The 23,380-nt window shown below is 46.5% G+C and overlaps 1 protein-coding gene across 6 annotated transcripts in view; it reads right to left on the bottom strand.

Moving 5' to 3' along the window:
- Positions 1-23,380, bottom strand: part of LOC142572185 (adenylate cyclase type 5-like) — a 308,272-nt gene that overhangs the window by 34,685 nt on the left and 250,207 nt on the right. For all 6 annotated transcript variants that reach the window (XM_075681117.1, XM_075681118.1, XM_075681116.1 and 3 more), the window contains 4 exons: positions 17,619-17,858; positions 12,548-12,706; positions 9,713-9,955; positions 4,942-5,101 (listed from right to left, as the gene is read on the bottom strand). In XM_075681117.1, coding sequence (XP_075537232.1) covers positions 4,942-5,101; positions 9,713-9,955; positions 12,548-12,706; positions 17,619-17,858 — 802 coding nt within the window. The remainder of the gene's footprint in view (positions 1-4,941; positions 5,102-9,712; positions 9,956-12,547; positions 12,707-17,618; positions 17,859-23,380) is intronic.

Raw genomic sequence — 23,380 nt, forward strand, 5'->3', positions numbered from 1 at the left:
TTGCTCGCATATGACTATACTCGCAGACAACTTTCTGTGGCAATGAAGGGAAAGCTATGGGAGAGGAGTTTATGCAAATTTGTAACTGCGCCATGTAGTCTGACAGCGTTTGACAGCGTCTTCGGTTTCGCGGAAAATATACTGATTCAGCGTGCTTCCAAGTGCGGCGGTTTCGCATTTGCCCAGGCGCCGAAGGGAAAAGGACAAAACTAGTGACACAGAATACAACACCCAATGATATATTCTGTCTCATCTTGACGTTGTAAATAGGGTGTAAATCTTTTCTCTTCCCCTGCCCCAACTAACGCCTATGAGAATGTGGGATTTTTTCAGGGACGCTCTTACTTGTGCGCATTTGGTCTCTGTAGCTTTCCCTTCATCGCTATAGAAATTTGTCTACGAGTAAAGCCGGTTTGCAAGGTTACCCGCATATAACGTTTCCGAGTCCTTGCTTGAGGAATATTTAGCCAAGGTCACATTTCACCTGCAGACATTTCACTTCGCATGGACATCAACCATAATGTCACATTATTAAAAACATATTCAGCGTTTAGTGGAAGAGAGGAATAAATGCAAAATAATTTCTTGCTTTTCGTTTTCTTTTACACTAAGCTCTAGGTATTATTAAAATAATGTCATGGTTCCAACTAGCCCAACTTTATGTGTAAGCCTTAATTCCCCCCTACCCCCATTTCATTCGTATTCGATCTCGGTGGTTGTGATAGATTTCTAAGGACTTAAGGCTAAATCCACGCCGTTATTCAATCGCACACTTTGAACTTTGCCCACATGGTGATGATTGTTATCATTTATCGGCATGCCCTTCGAAAGGGGGCTGTGACAAATAGCCTGCTTGAGTTAATCAGTTAATGTATACACACTTATCACTTTAGCATTTTGTCTATTCCTCCTTCATACTTTTCTCGCTTCCTTAAACCTGTATATCTACCTTGTTCAGTTACCTATACCTGTAACGAATATAGACCTATCAGTCTCTTCTTTGCTCTTTTTCCACGAATATTCAAACGTCTCATGATTATCTTGACACATGACCTATAACCTGCTCTCTATTTTGATGAAATATAAACAAGGTGACTCGTTTAGTTCACTGAGTACACCGCGGTTTCATGATCCTTGAATATAAGCAAAGATCGGTGACTCAATAATTATTTGCAACCATCGTAATTAAGCCAGAAACGCAAAATTTTCCCCACGCATCACCTTTAACAATGCTTCCATGCTCAATGAGTGTGAGCTGGCTGTCAGGTGTTCTTTAGGACATTGCTCTCTTAGGACATTGGACGTGCTGACGGAGTCGCCATTTCTGACTTATTAGATATTTCATTTTCCTATTTCAACTGTATGTACAAGCCACGCTGAGGTTTGTAGCTTTTCTTCTGGAATCTTGTTATGAGAGCGTTTCAAGTTATGTTCTCTACTCACTATTGGATGACGAGAAAAGTCGTGCGCGCGGAACAAAAGCTAAAGAAAGCACGCAAACAACTCCACCAGTATGCATCATCTAGTGTCCCATGGGCTTATGTATCGAAACCTTCCGCTGTGCGTCTACAGTTAAAAGGAACTATATAAAAAAAAGCTAAACACTATCAGTCTAATGTATTTTTTAAAATTTCTGCTTCCGTCTCTCGCGAACTTTTTACGGTGAGGGAAGAGGGCAGGGAGGGGTCGAGGTCGATTAGAAGAATAGACACGTGCATCTGTAGCCCTAATGGGAGCATAGTGTCTGCGGGGAGAGGGAAACGGGAAGAACTTGTCAGCTAAGAAGCGGCAGGCGCATAACATCGTCATAGAAGCCAAATTAGTCACCGACGCATTTACTCCTTGCGTCATCATTTAACAGCTGCTTCTGTTTTCTCTACACGGCAATAATGGCAAAACGATTGTTTTTACAATTTCGGACGACTTACCTCAAATTACTGGCATGACAATATGTGGAGAAGGCGTTTTATCGCCGCTCCTTAATGTAGACGTAAGAAAATTGGCAGGGATCAATTGTATACTGAACACATTTCTAATGACGTATGCCGAGTGGTGTTCGAAGTGCCTATCTCTTGTGGTGTTACCGATTGTTCGGAATTCGGAATATGAATCGAATAGCAGACTATTCGTTCGTATTGTGTTCGAGAATTCACTATTCTAAATTCTTGAACGTTCGTGTCTTTAGGATCTCATGGATAACAACACCTTATTATAGTCTTAAACCATCGTCGTCACCATCGTCAATATAGGCTGATGATTACGATGACGATGTTTTGAGTCTCGAAGGCGAGGGAATGGAGGAAGTGAGAAGAGTTCCGAATGATTCTGCAGCAGGCGAGCTGCTGTTGCTGTGCATCAATTCCTGCTGGTACGCAATGGGGGAGATAACTTATGCTCAATATTTCCTAGTCATTCAGAGAAAATGGTTCGGTTTTTATGTTGTCTAAGAAAAATATTGTTTTCTTGATTTATCATTCGGCTAGTCTTATTATTTGGCCAATCGCAATAATGTGTGCTACTGCCATCATCACAATTCTCTCCTTCAAAGAACACAACACTGTATGTCCATCTCGTGAGCACGTTGTTCCCTCGTTTCATTACTGTCATCTCCAGGGTGCTGCGAATAACTACGTACCGTTATAATCGTACCGTTACAGAGTATGCGGGTGTAACATGGGTAAAATCACGATTTTCTTCCCCGTCGTGCGTTCTACAAATGCCTCTTCCATTATTATCTAAACGGAAGGAAGTTTGTTTCCATAACAAGAACGTTCCCTCAGTATAATTGCAACTGGAATCTAAGTCCGTTTCGAAACGGCATGAATGGCATGCGCAGAATATCTGCGAACACTGCGAGCGAAATTATTTTCGTTTTATTTTTTAAAACTAATTTCAATTAACAATTTTGTGCAACTCCCCACCAACGTAGCTGTAGGCAGACATAATTCATATCCGCAATCCAATTAGTCTTACTTTCTGAAGAAAAAAAAAAGCGCGCTGGCTCGCAGGGCCAGTCAATACTACTCAAGCATGGCTATATATGCTTGTAGGGTTGATCCTTGGTATATGCCTTAAATTGCCGGCTGCCATTCGTTCCTCATACGCGCTATGTAGTGTACTTTCCTTGTACAATCTCTTACGTGAATGCGTATTCGTCGCATTCACGAACTGCCGAAGCAGGCCTGTTTTGTCGGTATGCTTTGTAAATTACGGAAGAAGGCAGTATTGCACACTGCGATTGCTACGTGATCTAAAAGACTTTCCTTATCAGAGAGTAACCGTTTTCCCAGCTCTTCCGTTTAGGGGTGAAATAATTTTACCAGACGATTTGTCTGTAATCCAGGAAAATTTTTTTACAGTGCAATTCCTAGACGAACGTGAAGCGTTTCGACATATGCATTACGCCACGTTAGCCTATATTACAACGTTCCGGAAACACATACACTATGTAACACTCACTTCACAGTTCTGGCGACAAATTTGGCAACCTTGGAGCAAGACTTTGAGATAATTTAGCGACTTTCTTGTCTGAGTTTAGCGACATGTTCGAAAAGAAGTTGGCAGCAGTGCCCTCCTAGCATTAGACTTCACAACCTTGGGGACCAGCCCACATATTTCAGACTGCACCATCTCCGGGATCGGCTCATGTTTTTCGTCAGGCGGATGGATATAAAGTGGATGTGGTCACGTGGCGTCAATAAACGGGAGGGGGAGGGGGGGGGGCGTGCGTGCGTGCGTGCGTGCCTGTTCCCTTTAAATAAAATATTCATCTGTAACCCGCAAAATAAACGCATGCTGGAATGCCAAAAGAAGCAGCACCTGCACATGTGGGTGTGCGTGCATGCATGCGTGCGTGCGTGCGTGCGTGCGTGCGTGCGCGCGCGCGCGCGCACGCGTTTCCGCACCAGTATTTATGTCTTGACAATTATACCCATTTCCAGGCTGGCTCTTTGCACTTCTTCCATCGTGCCTTGACTTGTTCTCGATCCATAAATTTCGAAAACCCGTCACCAATAACGGAGCAAGCCACCCTACATAATTTATCCCCTTACATAATTTTAACGGAAGGTAGTGCAAAACATTCGCGTGGGCATTGGAGAATACAAATAATAAGCGCCAAAGTAATCACTGCATTAGAGTCTTCAAAAAGAGGTTTAGGGACGTTCTTTTCAAGTGGAAAAAATGACACTCGGTAACCTGGAACTGTCAAGCTCCAGATTGGCAAGGAAGACTTCTGCAAGGAAATGAATTTCTTGCACTTGGCCAACCGTATCAAGAAAAGCAGGAAATAACTAAGCATTTTTTTCAGCGTGCCGCATAAGGTTGACACGTCTCTCTTGTTTATAGTTTGAAGCAGACACTCAATTGGCATTTCCAAGTTCATATGTTTCGCTTTTGCTATACCTGAAAGGTTTGTCCTTGAACGACCCCTTTTAGAAATAATTCTCATGAAATTATTAGTTTGGCGCTTGTTTTTGTACATTAATGTTCCACGCAATTGTGTGTGTTTCGACACCTTCAGTTACAAGTATATGTCTAACACACCAGATCATGAAAAAAATGTTTTAATGCCACATATTTTACATCATCGTAAAGATTGCGGTGGCCGTATTCATGTTCGCTGCTGGACTGCGTGGAGGCATGCGCCGGTAGAATTCCAAAACAATACAGGCGATTAGCTTCACGGTTAACACGCTTGCCTCCATCGAGCGCTGACCGCGGTGGGAGGGGAGGGGGGTGTTGGGAGGAATATTTACTATTTCAATTTCTTGCAGCGTGCGGCTGTTATGCACGTGCGCAAGCAGGCACGTTCCCAAATCCAAAAATAAGGGATTAGACGGCACGAAAGCCGAGCGCGCCGTAAGTACATCGTCACGCACACGAGCTCGGCATAGCCCGCAGCTGCAACCGCACCAACCAAAAGGACGTAAGGCAACGCACCTTCTCCTCGACGTCGGCCTTGTGGAAAGTCAGCGTAAGTTTCTTGCAATGCTCGGCGCGGAGCTGCTCGATGCTGTGGGCGTCGATAGCGTGCGACAGGTAGTCGTTCACTTCCTCCTGCGAGTTCTTCTTCTTCTCGCCGCCCGAGTAGCCCTTGGTCCTGCGGGGACGATGATGCGATCATGAATAATGCAACGCAGCTTCATCCCGCGCGCATACACGCGCGTCATCCTCGCCGTCCCTCCTGAACGCAGCAGCATTGCCCAAGCGTGCCCATATACCAAGGCTTGGTCCGGGCTATTCTCCCAACGCAATCCTCTTTTCTCTCTCTCTCTCTCCTTTATTATTTTTTAATATCTTGGCCGGCTGCCGCTACTGCCAGCAAATAACGTATACCATATAAAAGTCGCTGTGGTGGGAGCGACCGTTGCACGCGGCGAGGAAGCTTCCTGCATAAATTGCTGTTGCCTTCGTGGCGAGAATTTCAAAACAAATAGAAGAGGAGGCGGCGCAGCAGCAGCTTCGATAAGCCACGACGCTTGTTATGCGGGTGATTTGTTGTGTCGGCGCGCGGCGGGCGATGCCGGAGAAGAGAGAGCCCTGAAAAAACAAGGGGGGCGCACACGCGCGAAGGATGGCGCGCAGTTATGAGAATTTGCCACCGTGCACGTAAAACTGAAATGACGGGAGAGCAAAATAGGGATCGTACATATATCTCGGAATTCGTGCGCCATCCGTGGAAGTTGACTTATAGGGGGCTTTCGAGCAAATACTATCGGGCCGCCTGTTTTTTCCTACTCGGAAACGGGGAACGCGCCGGAATATGTAAACATGCCGAATAGGGTTTGAAACGACGCAAACGCAGAGGGAACAGGGCGCGCACCTTCTGCCTGCTTTCCCTTGTTCGTCCCATCCTCGGGCTTATATAGCTTTACCGTGCGCTTTCGATTTTACGAGGCTATGTTTGGTAAGTAGCAGCGGAAGCAGATGTTTTTCAACCTGCGCCTCTCATAGCTTGTCGTGCACTTACGGCTCCATCTTACATACGTCAATATATGTCACGTGCATACCTTGAGCTCCCGGCAGTAAAATCGCTGACTGAACAGTCCTGCTTGTTAGAGCTGCAGCGATTTCAGTCGGCTTCCTTCGCGCTCCTGTGACCTTGGCATCAATTCAAGACGGAGTGCATCCGTCCAGCTCCCTTAGTAAGAATTGCAAATAAAGAGTCCTTCTTTTTTTGGATGGATACAATATGCTGTTTTAAGTAAAAAAGAATAAATAAAGCAGTGTATTAATCCTGGGGCCTTTCGCTCACAACGTCCATCTGTCGCTGGTTTTGGTGTGATCGCTACCACGATTCCTTTTGTTACGGACTACTCTTGCATACAAAGTATATTCTATGAATATAGGCCCTGTGTTCCCTATAAAGAAAGAAAAAGATCCAGCAATCATTCGGAGCATTTGGTCGATTCTTATGTATGCCACGTATACTTAAACGTAAACAAAAAAATAGCCATATATAGTGCGCTTGTGGAACTTTCACTGTTTCTGCAACGAGAAATCAGCTGACGACTGTGGTACTCCCTAATGTGAAATTTGAGCGCGCAGCTCTTTACATGTTTTCGTTTCGCGATATAGTGGCTGGCGTGGATAATTTGTCTCATGCGGCACGTTGCAAACGGAACGAAGTGTGGCGCGACTGCCTCGCTTACCGGCCGATCGCGAGAGGCAGCGCGCGTGTGACGCGTGGGCGCGATTCACAACAGCCGCCGCAGACAGACCTCCGCTCACGCAGCGCTTTGTTTCCACACAGACGATGCGCGCTACCCGGGCGCAATCTCGTAGCCATCGTCGCCGCACAGGCCGTCTTGCGCGGCACTGCGCTTTTCTTCTCACGCTTTCGGCATATACCCTCCTCCTCCGATTTCCACCCCATGGGTCCGCTGCACGCTCCTCCTCCGCGTTCTTCCTCGCTCTTTCTTCGCTACCACCGTCTTTCATCTCCCACTGCACTCTGCATTCGCTTTCATCCTTCGCTATGCCCGTTCGCTTGACTACGAGGTACGACACCGACGCTCGCTGCAGGAACGGGCGTCTAAGAGCTGCACTATAAAAAGAGAGTGATATACTAACGAATGTCAAAATTGAATGCAGGAATATTCTTTTCTAAATTTTTCTGGAAGCGAAGTCGTAGAATTAATTTCGTCTTCGCGCAATGTCATGGACACTTCTGCCTTTTCCACGCCACTAATCGCGGTCCTTTTCCAGTCAGAAATATTATAATAATGCTATTAGCATTCTTAGCCTATACTGCCAACTTTGGCGTGCTGATGCTGTCTGCTGTATAATCCCAGAAATACCGCTCTCGCCCACAAAAAATTGTATGAAGTTACGTGCCCTACTAATAAAAGGGAGAACGCGCGCTCTTCCAGCTGAAATTAAAAATTAAGATTTCACGCCTGAAAAAGACTCCAATGCAATCGTCCGTAATTACTTGAAAGTCAGATATGCCGAACCTCAATTTTACAGTGCCAGCGGGACACAACTGGCTGGGAGGCTGCGTTTAGTGAGGCGTTCTTTGCAGCGTCCGAAGGTGTAGACGCTGTGGCATGTCGTGGAACTGTGAGCCACAATGAGCAATGTATCTTCAAACGAATTAGAATTCAAATATGGAGTTCCCTACAGGACCAGTTGTTTGTTGATGGTGAGGAACGACTACTACACGACTGGTTAATGAAATTCCTGACTGTGCGGAGCGGATAGCTGCACTTAAGACCGCTTCGTCACTATACAATCGGTATATCAGGCTTTTTATATACATCTGCTTTCAGCCGCTGAGTTCTTTGCCAATTTTAAGGAATGTGGTGCGTGAATAGTTAGAACTGCGTTTGATGACTTCAATTTCATCCATGTGCTTAAGTGCAGTGTTTTCGTGCGTGACAATGCGACATACTCGTTCTTTTTTGTCCTTTCTGTTATTAAATATGTTCGTGTTGTGGCGATTCTTTTGTTCGTACTGTTCACTTATTGTAATCGGTCTCTTGTAAGCTATAGCCCCTATGTTGAAATAAATTCTCTTGACAGGCATTCTCAGCCTTCTTCCCTCACTACACATTGTAAATAAAGGTATCTTCAGCAATAACGGTGTTTCGCTACGCTGCTCAAATGCTAATCGCATTAACGCCGACAGTCATCTTGAGAAAGGTTCTACCGGAATTTCGTACAGTTCTCACAGTAGGGGATATGCGAAATTCTGCAAGTGCACTTCCCCACATATAATGACGGACGCCTTTCGGAAGGTGGCATTAAAACATGAGCGCCCGAGCCAGCGCCGCCTATCGTCGCAACCCTTTCTTCCTCACATCATCGCCTGAAAGTCCACCAAGGGCTAGTAAGGCGTGCTCGCACGGCAGCTACCCTCAGTGGGGCCCTGGACTAGGGGCACCAACCCTGCAAATCAAGATGGAAGAAGTCATCTGAAGAACCGCTAACTCCATATGTAAATAGAGCAAAATAAACGTTTTTCACCACCAAATCGCTGTTTGCGAGCCTACCCTCGGCATACCGGTCGGCCATCTTGTGCAAGGCAATCTAATAGTGCGGGAAAGCCTACTTCCAGTATTTCGCACATATCCTGTTGAAAATTCTACTAATTTTCGTATGATCTTATATTTTTCAATTATCGGCGTTTAGCCTGAAGCAGCCATTGCGCAGAATCTGTGATGTCATGGGAAGCTGGTTCGTAAGTTCTAGGATAGCGTCACGAACCGTTTCTTGCATTGCCTTTCGGTATATACGGAACCCACGGTTGGGATTACGATCACCTATGGCTGCACATCAGGATTTGAACCTACAGATATGTCGCGGCCTAATGTTTTGTATCAGTGATCGCCAACGTCGTCAGGTGACCGTGGTACGTTAGTTGTCTGCAGTGAACCTCACTATAAGACAAATAATCACTCATATGCTAACGGTCTAAAACATGGTGCTTACGAAGAAATCAAGGTCAGGTCAGAGTTTTGCAAAGAAACAGGGATAGCTAAGAGATGAGAAAATGTTGTCAATACGGATGGCTTCCTGACGTACGGCCGGTTTGCAATTCTACCCGAGGGAAGCGAATGTGTAACAGGTTTCTGTGCTGTTGTTAGTTGAATTGTATTGCAACGACGAACAGTTCTGTACGTCGTTCCTTTTTTTTTTCTTTAGCACCTTGCTTTTGTTGCACTGGTTTACAAGTTAAAAGGAAAGAATTGTCCCCCGCCCGACGATAGCCGCTTTCCTACAAAGGAAACTTATACGGGTTTCTCAGAAGACGTCGCAGTTGAAAAAAAAATCGCCCTGGTCCGGGCAAGACGGCAAGCGACGGCGTGGCGCCTCTTACAAACAGATACATATCCGAACCCGGTGGCCTACCACCGCTACTACCCGGACCTTTACACGGATAGATGTAGATTCTGTGAAGAAAGGGCGGACCTACAACATATGGTTTGGGCTTGTCCTCGTACACTCATACAGAGGCCTAGGTCTCAAATCTGCTGTGCACAAATAAAGTTTATTCCTCCTCCTCCTCCTCCTGGTCCGGGGATCGAACCTAGACCAACGGCGCATTCTTTTTTGCTTTCATGAAATTTTATGCGCCTAGCGGATTTTTGCAAAACTGTGCGCTCTACAAGTTGAAGTGAATGTGAATGCAGAATGAAAGAAGCAAAGAAGACAGCGAGCGCTGTTTGTGCTATACACAACTACGCCGAACGCGGGTGCTTGCACTTACCTCATGTTGACGTGTCGCCTGGCGTTCGCATGCCCCATGATGCGTATCTCCTTGGCGACCCCGTGCAGCGCCGCCGACGCGTTGTTCTCGGGGGGCGCCATGCGCTTCTTGTCGTTTGGAATGATGATGTACGTCTCGATGTTGTGGTCGCGCAGGTACGGGTGTCGCTGGCCGCCCTCGCCTGGAACAACTTCGTAGTCGTCGCCCAGGAACTGCAGCGTTTCCTTGGTGATGTGCACGCTCCTGCGATGCCAATTGTTGTTGTTGTTGTTATTGTTCATTTAAGTAACGAAAGGGGGGAAAATAGTCCAGCAAGGAGCCGGCTGTGCCAAAACCATCAGTAACCTCACGCTAAGGAAGGGCTGCGGAGCTGTATAAGTACAACATGTATCAAACGCCAAGAACGTTCTTTTTACCCTGCGGAACAAACGTTGCGAAAACACGTGGTTCGATTAACGTGCAAAGTTTTTCACTCCTGTAAACAGTTGACCCATTCCTGCTGTATTCACTGAACCAAAAGCTTGACCGCACATTCGACACGCTCCTCCATCGTCTGCACTTAGCCTACACGCCTCACAATTAATGTGTCGCATCAAAAGACGAATGTCCCCACACTGTAGTCACTGCAACAACTACGACGGTGCAGTGGAGGTTATTATCAAAGAATGCCTTCACTATGACCTACAGGGTGTTCGCCTACGTGGTCATTTCAACATCCTTGACAGACATCCTCTTACAGTGAAAGAAGTGCTGGGACCGTGGTCATGCCCTGATGCTAATTTGTCTTCTCCACATTGTGCTTCCTTCTTTAACGATCTGATTTCTCAGTCGTGTACTCCTTATGTATGTATGAAGAGACTTATGTAGGCTCTTTCTCTCCTGTGTAATTGGGTGACCGTCCTTCACTAGTTGCTGGGCAGTGCTTTAGGTGCTGGTGCATGTAGAGACATTCGTTGTTGCGCTTGTGTCTGTGTGTGTATCAAGCTTCTTGATATTAATTTACTTTTAACAACGAACCTATATGTGGCTAGGTCCTGAAAAAAATTGCGCGCATCTATCGAGCCGTTTAGATCGAGAATTTCTCCCCTACGTGAGCCGGTCACGAAGGTAGTGCAATACCGGGTCAACCCACGGCGGAGGTGAAGCAGTTTAATATTTTAGGTCCAAATACATCTCGTATCATATATTAAGCTGATAAAAACAGATACTACACCTTGACCCGCGTCGGCCATGTGTACGTTCACACTGCCCTCTCTATGTGGGCGTTGCAAGCGCTTGCGCATCTCCTTTACTTTCCTTCCGCTCTCCCGTGATGACGGTCCGATAAGCGCGCTGCCTGCCAGGACCACGACTAGTCGCGCCTCGTCTTCCATTTATGTGCATACGGCGTTTTATGCACGGCAATGGACAGTTAGCCATCAAGGGCCCCACATACACAGCTTGGCTGGTCATCCGCCTTCACAGAGTGGAACGGCACTGAATTTTTTCCCCTTTTTTATTGTTGCTTGAGTAACCAATTTGGGATCTGTGGATAACCGGCTCTGAAGTAGCCTACTTTCCCATGTTTCTACATCTAAATAAGGAAATATAATAATAAGACTTCTCCGCTTCAACGAACGCAACACTGTACATGTATTGGATGACGTGGTGTTCCCCTGTTACATTACTGTCATTGTCATGGTGCTCCGAATAACCGAAAACAGTTGTTTCTTGTTTACAAGCTCCTCGGTTGACCGGATTCAAGTTGCGAACGGCATTACATGCACGTGTGAAATGATGTAAAAAAAAAAAGCCTCCTTTTTTACCGAACGGAGTGCATGAAAAATGTCTATTGAAGTGAGAAAATATTCGATATTGGATATTTAATTTCGTTTTTCTCGAACAGCCTTATGCGTTTCCATTTGGAAATTTCGCTGTTTGTACATCCTTACTAAATTCATACTAATGCCGCGAACGGTAATCGACTAAAGGTCTACTTGTTTTATATAGGCTATCGGTGATACTATGGTCGTCTATAGTGCGACGCTGTTTACAGACAAACTATGGACCGACCACAAAATCTAGACAATAATTTGCGCTCGGCCTACTGGGACTCGCAGATAAATTTCTGAACGACTCCCAGACCGGCGAAATAAAATTTCACGGCGGCTCGACACACCTCTCGTAGCCCCATGGAAACGCTTCGTGACACCGCGAGAGCACTGCAATTTCGTGGAAATAACGGGTATGTCCGAGTTGGTCGCAACAGATCCTGAATGAGCAACGCCGGAAAGCAAAGGTGTCGCCACGGCTGCGATTGCTCGCCAAATTCGCGCACGACTGCGCACGTTTCCAGGGCAAAAAAGAGAAAGTTATGGTATGGGTTCACTTGCTCACGTCCTCGTCACTATCCGGTTTGCACAATAATAATAATAAAATAAAATAAAGAAACGTAGAGAGAAGTCGCATCAAAATACAGGAACATGACAGGTCTATCTGTGCCGCCTTCGTCAAGCCGTGTTCAGGGTTTATTTATTTATTTATTTATTTATTTTTGCGTCGCACTCTACACACTTGCTTCTGAGGATTTTTCTTGCAGTAGCGCCTTTGTTCGCGATACTTTGTATTGCATTAAGAGCCTTACTTCATTTCTACGTGTTGTACTTTACCTCCACGCCGCAAACACCATTGCCGCGTCAATAGACAAAGAGAAGAACGAGCCTGCCTTCGCACTTAACTGCTGTCTCCGTGATACGTTGCGAAATTCTAACCGAAAAGCAATTGAGATGGGAAAAGCAAGTAGCTGTCAGCATCACTTTATGTTGAATGAATGTATGTACGTGCGCGTCTGCTCACCCTGGGATTCCGCCCGCTTCCATGTAGTTTGCGAGCGTGACGTCGTTAGACCACACATCGAACTGCCACTTCTTGAGTCCGAGGACGCCACAGTGGACTCTCCCCGTGTGGATGCCGACTCGCATGTTGACGTTGACACCTGTCACGTCACGGACGAGTCTGCGAAGACGGCGACGGAAACAGAATGGCGAAATGAACGACATCCGCGGCAAGTTTAACATAACGCTTACAGTGTGTTAAGGAGGTGTAAGGATCGCCACTCTCCACCCGAGCAAGACAAAAGCCCTGTTTCGGTGAAGCCAGCGGTCGCACATTAAAGTGTTCAAGAAGAGGGCTGCTCCAGCATCGATAACCCTTAAACTTTTGCGACAGACTGCAAAGTCGTGTACAGAAGCAGGCCTACAAACCCCCTCCCCTCCACAGAAAGAGAGAGAGAGAGAGAGAGAGAGAGAGAGAGAGAGAGAGAGAGGTGGGGAATCATATTGAAATATTTGCGGTAAAAGAAACCCTTGAAAGCTTACACGCTTACTTTGCTGAGTAGTTACCATGGCAAGTTCAGCGTTTTGCGGAGTGCAAATAAAGTGCGTATATATATATATATATATATATATATATATATATATATATATATATATATATATATATATATGTTAGTTGACGAATTGCGAGAAAGCTTAAGTGAAGTCGAATACAAGGCTTACTTTGACACTCCTCGAATTGACGCACTTAAAGCCTTTGCGAATGATACATTTGTAGCAGAAAGTAGGAAGACAATACTCTTCCTTTTCAGCGACACGGACAGAACGGTTGTGGCACAAATAGTGTATCTGACAGAGAGATAGAAAGAGAGTGAGAGAGAGGAGGGATGGAGGGAGGGAGGGAGGGAGGGAGGGAGAAGGGCACAAAGCAGATGATAGAAGAGCAGTAAGCGCTACTGAAAACAGACGCTTCATGACACGGGAAAAGGCACAGCCCTTCTGTCGAGTGTCACCGACACCCACTTTTTTTCAAGTGTCGATGAAATGCTCTCCTAACTGTCTGAGCTAATAAAAAGAGAGCCAACGCTTCCAGGATCCTGCACTACATTGAAAAGGCCCTTGCCTGTCCAGCTATATAGCATAATTCATGCAGTTCTATAGGCCTGCTGTGTGCTCGTGAGCAGGCATTAAAGCAAAAGGTGGGTCGTCGCTGTCTCGCTTCAGAAGTTCAACAGTGTTGAGTTGGCACTACAGTTGCAGCTGTGGAGGCACCGATATTTTGAAGGAAACGTTGCATGAACAAAGACCGGTTCTGAATTCTCTTAGCCTTTCCAGGAGGGAGGAAAAGAATGCTGCATATCGTTGATGTCGTCGGAGAAAATGAAAGTAAATCTTCCTGCTTTTCTAATGTTGCGTTCCAACCACGGCGTGCTGACGTCACTGTGACGGCGGAAATGTTGCTGTATATTTTCCTTTATATGAGTCCTTTCATGCGTATGCATTTCCATGTTGAGCCTTCACTTATATAAGAATGCAGTGTACATGCTCCAATTTTTGAGCTTACAAACAAACTGCATTTGAAAGACATGTCTACAGAAATTTCAAGCTTGCGTCGCGCCCGCTTCCGCAATTGCGTTGTTTCTGCCCTACAAGCCCTCGCTCCCGCTAGAAATGGCTTGCTTGCGATTTCAGACCCGTAATCTGCCAATGTAGTTGATCTCAATATCTATTTACTTCAAACATGGCATTGCTCTCAATTCGAATAAGGCATAGAGCAGAGGGGCGATTACGCGCTGGAAACCGAGAACTGATGCCATCAGAAAGAGCAGCCTGCATAGAGCCCGCCTGTCGCTAATTGGCTTTCTTGATCTCGCTCGCTGACATGCGTCACGGGAGCGCTCGTTTCACTGGAAAGTCAACGTTTTACGTTTGAAAACAACGTTTGCTTCCATTTTCTCGTGACATGCAGCACTGATCTCGAAACAGCTAGACGCATCCAGGGTGAGTCTTTCATAGAAAGAGTACTTCCGCCGGAAAGTACGCGCTGTAGATTTTAGCCACAATTCGACTAAAAGTTTGACTCACTTTGTATCTGCGACATTTCAAACAAGTTCTTAGCACGTCACGTTAGAAACTGGCAAAAACTTGGCGGTCTCATGAGCACGATACCGGCAGAGGAACCACGGTATGCTCTCACGCGTTTTCACGAGTTAGCATTCTTTCAGTTTGTTATATGAAGTGCTGAGATCGCTTTTTCACCGCTAAATCCCCTTGTCCATTAATCCTGTCATTTTTTTTTTAATGTATAAGAGCTTTCGACGTTCAACGCGTTTGAGGGTTCTTTCGCTACTTTCATCGGAGGAGGTCGCTCAGGTTCCACACTTTCTCTCTATCGTGTGGCCGTCATTGGTGATATACGACTGCGCAAGTACTGCTGAGCTAAAAATAGCGGGCAGTTTCTTTTCCAGCCCCGCAGCCGCACTTTACTGGTAGCAGAACAGCAGACGCCGGCGCACATAAGTTTTCGCGAAACTCGTAGAACAGTGCGAAGTGCCTTCTTCGCCGACTTAAATAAGATCGTGGTGCCACGCTAGGCCCGCTCAATGCGTCACCGCGAGCGCTGATGCTCCAAGTCGTTAATATCGATACACCATTTCACAAGTCGTTTGCAGCGCTGCCAAAGGTACGAGGCGTACGCAGGCAACGTCCTTGCGCAGCGGAATACAGCTCCGGGCGCACCTGTCTCATTAATGGCGCGATTATAGAGTTTTGTTTCTACTTGGCACGCGATACATCTCAGCGGTACGTGACATCTTCAGACCGTTGCGCATACACGTCGCATTCCGCGAATTGAGCAGCCACTCAACAGACGCCGCCGCGCGGATTAACACATATCGAAGAGCATTCGCCCTTCCTATTGGCTAAGGAGTCTTGCAGCTTCCACAGCGCTGCGAACGATTTGTGAGATGGAGTACACTGCCACAATATACGTCTGCACTGCTATGTACCACCGTTTACAGTAGACGTAGGCATAAACAGCGGCGATGGAGGCGCCCTATTGTGGCGCTTCGCTCAACCATGCATGATGCGCTACAAACGCTCGTATGCTGGACGACTGTCTTCATCGAAAAAAAAGGGGGGGGGGGGGGTGGCAGAAAGAGACAGAATATCTGCGTAAAGATTGTGGCCCTGCCAAATCTTCACACAGTTTAGGCAGACTAAACAAGAACATAGCTTCCGAAATATATATCTGTTATTGAAATAAAAATTAATCTGCCCGCTTTCAACCCAAAAGTGACAAAACGAACTAACGTCACCGGCACATTGCAGCTAAAAAAAAAAAAAAAAAGAAAACACTATGTCGCCAACAGCGCGGCAGTTTCACATCGGCGCCAGGGAAATATAGCGGCGAAATGCGTGTACGTCTGACTCCAAAAGAGTTTTCGAACTCCGTAGCCAGAAGAAACAAGGAAAAAAAAATTGAAAAAGAAAATTTCACGGAGCAAGTGCGACCATCCAAACTGAAAGGTGCGTCATTTTAATAGGTTTACCGCGGTGAACCTTGAGATCCCATGCAGGCGCTCCCCAATCACGAACGAATTAATTTCGCGCTTTCGCGTCTTCCATGAGTCATGCCAAAAGCGGCTGCATGCTGCGTCGTGACACTCGATCTCATGTAGCGCACGCGTCGCACCACCGCGCGCTCTGTTCATTTTATCACTGCCATCCAAGGGCGCGTACATCAGTCGGTACAAAAATAGTTTTAAAAAAGTGTTTCTATTTGAGTCGGCGTCGTGCGTACTTTATACAATACGTGCGATTTAATGTCACGGCGTAATGAGTTTTGGGATGAGATCCGGGCTTCACTTTCCGGCCGTTTCACGCCAGCTGCTGTTCATGAAAGATTACAGCATTAGTGAAGAATACGGAAGTGTGCCGCGTCTGCAGGACGCCAACGCTGTAATGACAAGGTCGAAACGTCCAAAATGATACAGACGGTATTTTCTGCGCGCTAGTGCGCAATCGTGCTGTCGCAACACCTATGAGTCTTCGTATCAGCACTCCAGCCGTTTTCAGGGTAGCGATGCATACGCAACATCCAAAACCGACACAGTTTGCAGAGCGCAGTGGCTCAAGCCGACATTGAACTTGCTTGGCGCCTTTCAACTAAACGGAGACATGCAGCACACGGGACGCATTTTCTGCGTATTTTCTGGCGCGTACATTTCACGCTATACGCGATGCCCGCGCTAGAATTTACGACCAAAAATTATTGCATACGTGGTTCCCGTATTAGGTACCGTCGAAGCCCACGGCTGTGCAACGGGCCCTATGCGAATCCCTGACATTATATACTCGATGCTGTGACACGCGCAACAAGTACGAGTATCCCTTTTGCGACACGCAATGTCGAACGACAGTATAGATGGGAAATTGCAGGTCGTTTCGTCACGAATGCGCGTTTGGTCAAATATACTTCAAATCATGAATTAGTCGTAATACTATAGCCCGCAACTTGAGTGGTTGCGCTAACCTTGTATATCAACACTCAGTAGGCCGGAGTCAGCGACCGTGCTCAGCAGCTCCAGTGCAATGTGGCTGTTCGCATGTCCCAACAAGCGCAATGACACACAACCGAACGAATGTTTACGTAAGCGATGCTCAACTTCAGTAAACAACAACTATGAACAGCACAACACAGGACGCATTAAAATAACCACAAGACAAGCTAGGTTATCACTGGAACGCCACTGTGCCCTGCTCCATAAGCTGTACCGTCGGAGGCTACAAGGAAACGTTATGTTTAAAATTAAAAGGAACTCCCGCAGTAATCCCAGTAACCCAGAAAAGTATACTCCACATACACACACACACACACACACACACACACACACACACACACACACACACACACACACACACACACACACACACACACACACACACACACACACACACACACACACACACACACACACACACACACACACACACACACACACACAAACACACACACACACACACACACACACACACACACACACACACACAAACCTTCACTTCTCGAAGAGGGGAAAAAAACCGCTACTCACGCAATGGCCTCGATCATGTCGAGTCCCATCTCGACGCAGCACTGAGCGTGGTCTGGTCGCGGGTCCGGCAAGCCTGAGACGCAGTAGTAGCAGTCTCCGAGAATCTTGATGCGCAGGCAGTGATTCTCGGCGGCGAGCTTGTCGAAGCGCGCGAACAGTTCGTTCAGCATGCGCACCACTTCCTCGGCCGTGCACTGGGACGCGAGGCTCGTGAAGCCGCATATGTCCGCGAACAGGATGCTGCGTGGATAAGACCGAGAACGTGTCGTTCGTGGACGGAGTTTGATGACGCAAAGCCTGTGTAACATCGCCACAAAATGGTTTAGGCGAAGCGCAAATGCTCCGTGCGCAGACAGCGAAAAAAAAAAAAGGGGGGGGGGTGCAATGCGAAGGGCTTTTTTTACCCCCTCCAGGTTAATCACTCTACCACCTCTGTTTGGAGATTTCTTTCTTGTTGGAAAATATAGCTTCAAATATAGCTTGTCAATCCCACACCTACAAGTGGGATTAAGTAGCCGGGAGCAGAATGCGTCCTACATCTCCCTTGCTCCACAGCTAACCATGTCCCGTAGCGTTAACAAGATTACAAGCGGCAAAGCGAAGACATCTGTCCATGTGATCAGCAGGTATGATAGGATGATTAATGCGGTTATGTGCATTCACCTTCCGCTTTTGTGTATCGGAGCTTGCATTCTTGAATACTTGCTGCTGCCCAGTGGCAGTACTATACCAGTAATTTCCAACGCAACATCGGTTTCCAACTATAATACCTGGTAAAAAAACAAAAAAAAAACAAAAAAAGAAAACTGCTAAAATCTCCAAGGGCATGACTCAAACCAGCGGAACTTAATGTAAATACGCTAACTAAACGCTCACGAGTTCATTCAGAGACGTCACACAATGCAGGTGGACCCATCTTTTGCCTTCGTCAAAATTTGACATATATAGGCAAAAGTTGGGAGCGTCGCCATATCTCAGTGTTCGTCTACCAAAATATCAGTATCAGCTCGGAGGGAGGAGGGAAAGAGATAAGAAGAAGGCAGGGAGGTTAACCAGAACCACGTCCGGTTGGCTACCCTACACCGGGGGAATGGGAAAGGGGGAAAACAAAGATAACAGGGAGAGAGAGGAGGGAAGGAAAGAAGGAAATTGCAGTGAGTTCGCTGACGTGTGTGGCCTTACAGAAATTGCATTAATAGTCACAAATGGTCGCACAAGCCCGTCGTCCTTAAGAAGCACAAAAGTGCTTTCACCGCTTTATGGGTCGATGGGCGATGGGGACGGTGTTCCAGCAGCACCTGCGCAGAAAGTGGCCGATTGTCCAGTTTTTGAAAAGCTTTGGCAAGTTCTTGTCTCTCAGGGGTGCATCGTGGACAGTGGCACAGCAGGTGGTCGATGTTTTCTTCCGTGCCACAGACCTCGCATGCTCCACTGTCAGTCACTCCAATTAATGTAGAGTATGCCTTTGTGAAGGCAACTCCTAACCAAAGGCGACAGAGAAGCGTAGCTTCACGTCGAGGAAGTCCGAGTGGAGGCCGGAGTTGCAGGGAGGGGTTTAGTAGATGCAGTCGTGTAAGTCGTAAGTTTGGCGAGTTCCACTCGGTCAGTGTGAGACTGCGTGCCAGGTGTCGAAGCTGCCTAGCGGCGTCTGTTCTCGAAAGCGGAATTGGAATGCTCTGCTCTTCATGATGTGCTGTACGAGCAGCGTTATCGGCGGAATCATTGCCCCTGATTCCACAATGGCCAGGTACCCATTGAAAAACGACCTCGTGACCTTTTTGTTGGACATGATGGTAAAGTTTCGCGATTTCGTATGTCAGTTGGTCATGGCATCCGTGTCGGAGAACTGACTGCGTGCACTGTAATGCCGGTTTTGAATCACAGAACACAGCCCATTTTCTAGCTCTTTCAGATTCAATGAATTCCAGTGCTCGACGCAGGGCCGTTAGTTCTGCCGCCGTTGAGGTCGTGACATGCGATGTCTTGAAGCGCAGTGTCATTCCTCGCGTTGGTAGCACCACGGCACCACCGGAACTGCACGACGTAGTTGATCCATCGGTATAGGTGTGCACGTGGTTGCTGTACTTTTCATGCAAAAGAAGTAAGGTCAACTGTTTTAGAGCAGAGGCCGGTAGATCTGTCTTCTTCTGTAGTCCTAGAATCATTATATGTGCTTGTGGACGGCTCAAACACCACGGAGGAAACGCTGGCTTGGTCGCAGGCGCGTACCCTGAAGTAAACGACGCACGATGTGCATTGGCAATACCGTTAAATGTCGAGCAGGGCCTTCGGAACCGCCTCATGTGGTGTATGTCTTCTATGGCATGCCGTAGATAAAGACAGTGGGCTTTCAGTGCACGCTTGGAATGAACGGCATGAATGAAATCGTTATGACGGGAACCCTGCCCCACCACACTGCGTGTCCGTGAAACCAATACAACTAAAAAGGTTTGCTTAATTAAATATTCGGCTAGCGTTACCTCTCATGAACGTAAACAGCGCAAGCACACCATGGGTGGGAAAAGAGACGTGTTGCTTTTGCACTGTTCGCGTTCGGTATGGATAACAAACTAGCCAAGTCAGTTACCTTGCTAAGTTGCCTCTTGTTTCTGGATACTTCTTTCTTTCGTTAAATTTTTTTTTCATGTAGTATGTTAATTTGGTAAGACTTTCTTGATGTGGAAAAGTCCACGAGGAAAAGATCGTCCATGAAACAAATAAGTTAGCTGTCGGATGCTGTATCCGTATTCCCAAAGCACTTCCTACGCCTGATCGGTACATAAGAACAGTGGTTGGCCATTCGCGATAGCAAACGCATCGTTAGAAAAAAAAAAAAAAGAAACGGTCGCGCTATGGCAACCAGAGTCCTTCCAAAAGGAGGATCCACTTTCTCAATTTCCCTCCACATAAGTTTCATTAAGTAAGCGGAACATAAGACGAAAAAATGTTTGACTAATAATTAGAACTATGTGGAATGGACCTTCCTGAGCATAGGCTCTTCGTTATGTAGAACTTCTTACCTCTGCTGTATATGCATCACTCTTGATGTCATTCCACGTAGGTGCCACCGGGTAAGTGGAACATATTTGCAAATATATGCTCCACTTACTTAATGGAAGCTATGTGGAACAAGAATAAGGCTGTAAAACCGGACAGCCAGTGAAATGCGACTCAGCCCCACAGCCGGCAACCCAGCAGAACTTCGACAGCGACGACGCAGTCTGAGATTCTTTTAAAAATAAAGTTCTTTATTTTCCTGTGTATTTCATTCTCCCATAAACATAGCTGCATGCATGTTGAGCTTTCGCAGCTTATTTCGCTTCGTTAGGTTACGAACACGCAGTGCAACTGGGCCGAACTTGGACACTTGAAGTGAAAACCGGCTGGCTTTTCTCTTCTTGAAGAAATAAACAATACACGGTTCTCCGAATCGATTGTTTGATGTTTCGCAGCACTCGGAGAATGACAAACAAAAGGTGAGAGTCGGTGCGTAAAAAAAAGAAAAGTCCTAGAAGTTGTTTCTCGCAGACACGGAGTCACAGGGCCTGTTCAACGCCTTTTAAAAAGTCGGTGCTATGGACGAGGCTCTCGTATAAGGCCGCTGAAAGGCGGAAAGGCCGCGCACTTCAGCAGAACGCTTAAGGGGCGCCTTTAGCATGACGAACAGCAGCTGCCCGTTGTGCTTTGAAATGCAACGGCGCTATTTTACGTGCGTGTACCAGTAACTATCTGCATATACACATAACCACACCGAGGGAGAAAAATTTGCATGTGCACATTCTGCCGGTCAACATTGCAAGTAACCGGTAGCACTGCCTCAGCACCTTCTAAAACTCCAAGAAGGAAACCAGATCGAACCTGCATGGTTAACTTCCTTGACTTTTCTTTCTCGTTTTTCAGGAATCCAGAAAGGATGCCGTTTCACAATGCTGTTACCGCTTTGCCATTGTTATACAGCACCATTAAGTCTTCTGGACTTAGCTACATGCGTAATGGGGGCAAGCATGCAAAAAAAGAAAGCTCCAGCAGACCTGCGTGACCTTGCAGAATCACAAGCTCAAGACCGGCGAAGCGGAGTTCGAGACAGGGAGGCCGTGATGCCCGAACACTTTTTACTACAATGGCGTTCTTTTTGTCTCTCTTTCTTGTTGAACTTTTTCGCAGCCCTTTTGCCACCTCCCCACCACTTCCGCTTGCAACGCTGAATCTAAGCAGTAGCTACAACGGCAGCGGCATCGCTGAAAGCGAGCTCGTTCACATTTACACGCCCAAAACAATACTTATAAACCTTTAATGACGTTTTCAGATACCTTTCCAAAGAGAGCTCCTTGCACCGCTATAATGTCATCTGGACTGTTCTGAGCCAACGTAAGTAAGTATACTTTTAGGTGGTGACATATACTCACGCGCAAAAGTTCAGGTCGCATATGCTGCCACGCCACCGATGGAAGAGTGTCCAGAGTTTCAGGCCGAAATGTCGAGCCGTTCGCTCACAGCCATAAATATAAACATTGAATACACTGCTCGAGGAGTCGTTCTAAAGGCTCCGACGACGTTTTAGGAATTTGTCACCGCTCACCTACAACTTTGAAAACTTTTCTTCTAGAATGTTTCTCCTAAAAGCACACTTCATTACTGCGAAGTTTCATCTTGATAAGTCAGATGATTCATAAAGAGCCGACGTTTTAATTCCCCGTCAAACACTGAAACGAAGAACTCCGATTAGAAAAAAATTGGAGAATGTCCAGCGGCGCCCCCAAACCAACCACAATCCTCTATTTCGATCCTGAATTGAGAATTCGACACGTCTATAATCGGGAAGTACTTCCCGGCCAGGACGTCGAATGCCTGCCAGGACGAGGCGTACAGTTATCAATTTCATTAAACTACGACAGGCGTTTGGCCAACCACTAATACGGACTTAAGCCCAATGTGATGAGCCTTTTAACTTAGGGAGCAAAGCTTCCATGTGGAAGTCGGAACGTCTAACCGCTTTGGCCACTCCCTTTTGTCGACGGTCAGTTTTCCTATTCCTGATAGAATATCTTCGTTTTACTTATTTTGCTGCAAAGAACAAAATAGTTCAATGTGCTTCACAGTGCACTTGTATCAGTGCGTGCGTGCGTAAAACTTTATTGGCAACAATGATCAAAAGGTCATTAAGCGGCCAAGAGTCCATAGGCGCTGGCGGCCTCCTCAGCCCGCTGGGCGACCCGATGTTGTTGGTCTGGGTCCGAGCTGAGCAGAGCAGCCTGAATCTCCCACTGTTGGCATGGCCAATCTTGTCAGCAACAACAACAAAGGTGACGACGAGAATGATTTTCTCCGTACTTTCCTTTCCTTGTTGCTTTTATATTCGGGTTACGACCCTAATGTGCTATTTAGTGCTTAATTTCTGCAGGAGACAGTGTCACGTTTGGACGCTGCTTACACAGATGTGCCTTTTTCACGCATTTCCTGATGTGTTAGCACACGTACGCTAGTCTATACGTCTGGAATAGTGTTTCGGGTCCAGGCGCCCACGTCACTACTTTTTGCATGCTTAAGTGTTCACAATGTGTGTCTGCATGTGTAGCGCTTCCTTCTTAATTTTTTCCCCCATCTTCGTTTAGTTTATCCTTTCTTGAGCTGTGCGTTGTGTTTGTTACCTCGTCTTGCAGCATTTACACACTGTTTAAAGAAGACGACGTCGAAAAAAAAAAAAAACGGCATGCACAGAGAAAACATTAACATACTATCACCGGTATTTCTGCGACAATGGG

Source organism: Dermacentor variabilis, chromosome 2 (assembly GCF_050947875.1).
Source record: "Dermacentor variabilis isolate Ectoservices chromosome 2, ASM5094787v1, whole genome shotgun sequence".
Classification (NCBI taxonomy): Eukaryota; Metazoa; Arthropoda; class Arachnida; order Ixodida; family Ixodidae; genus Dermacentor; species Dermacentor variabilis.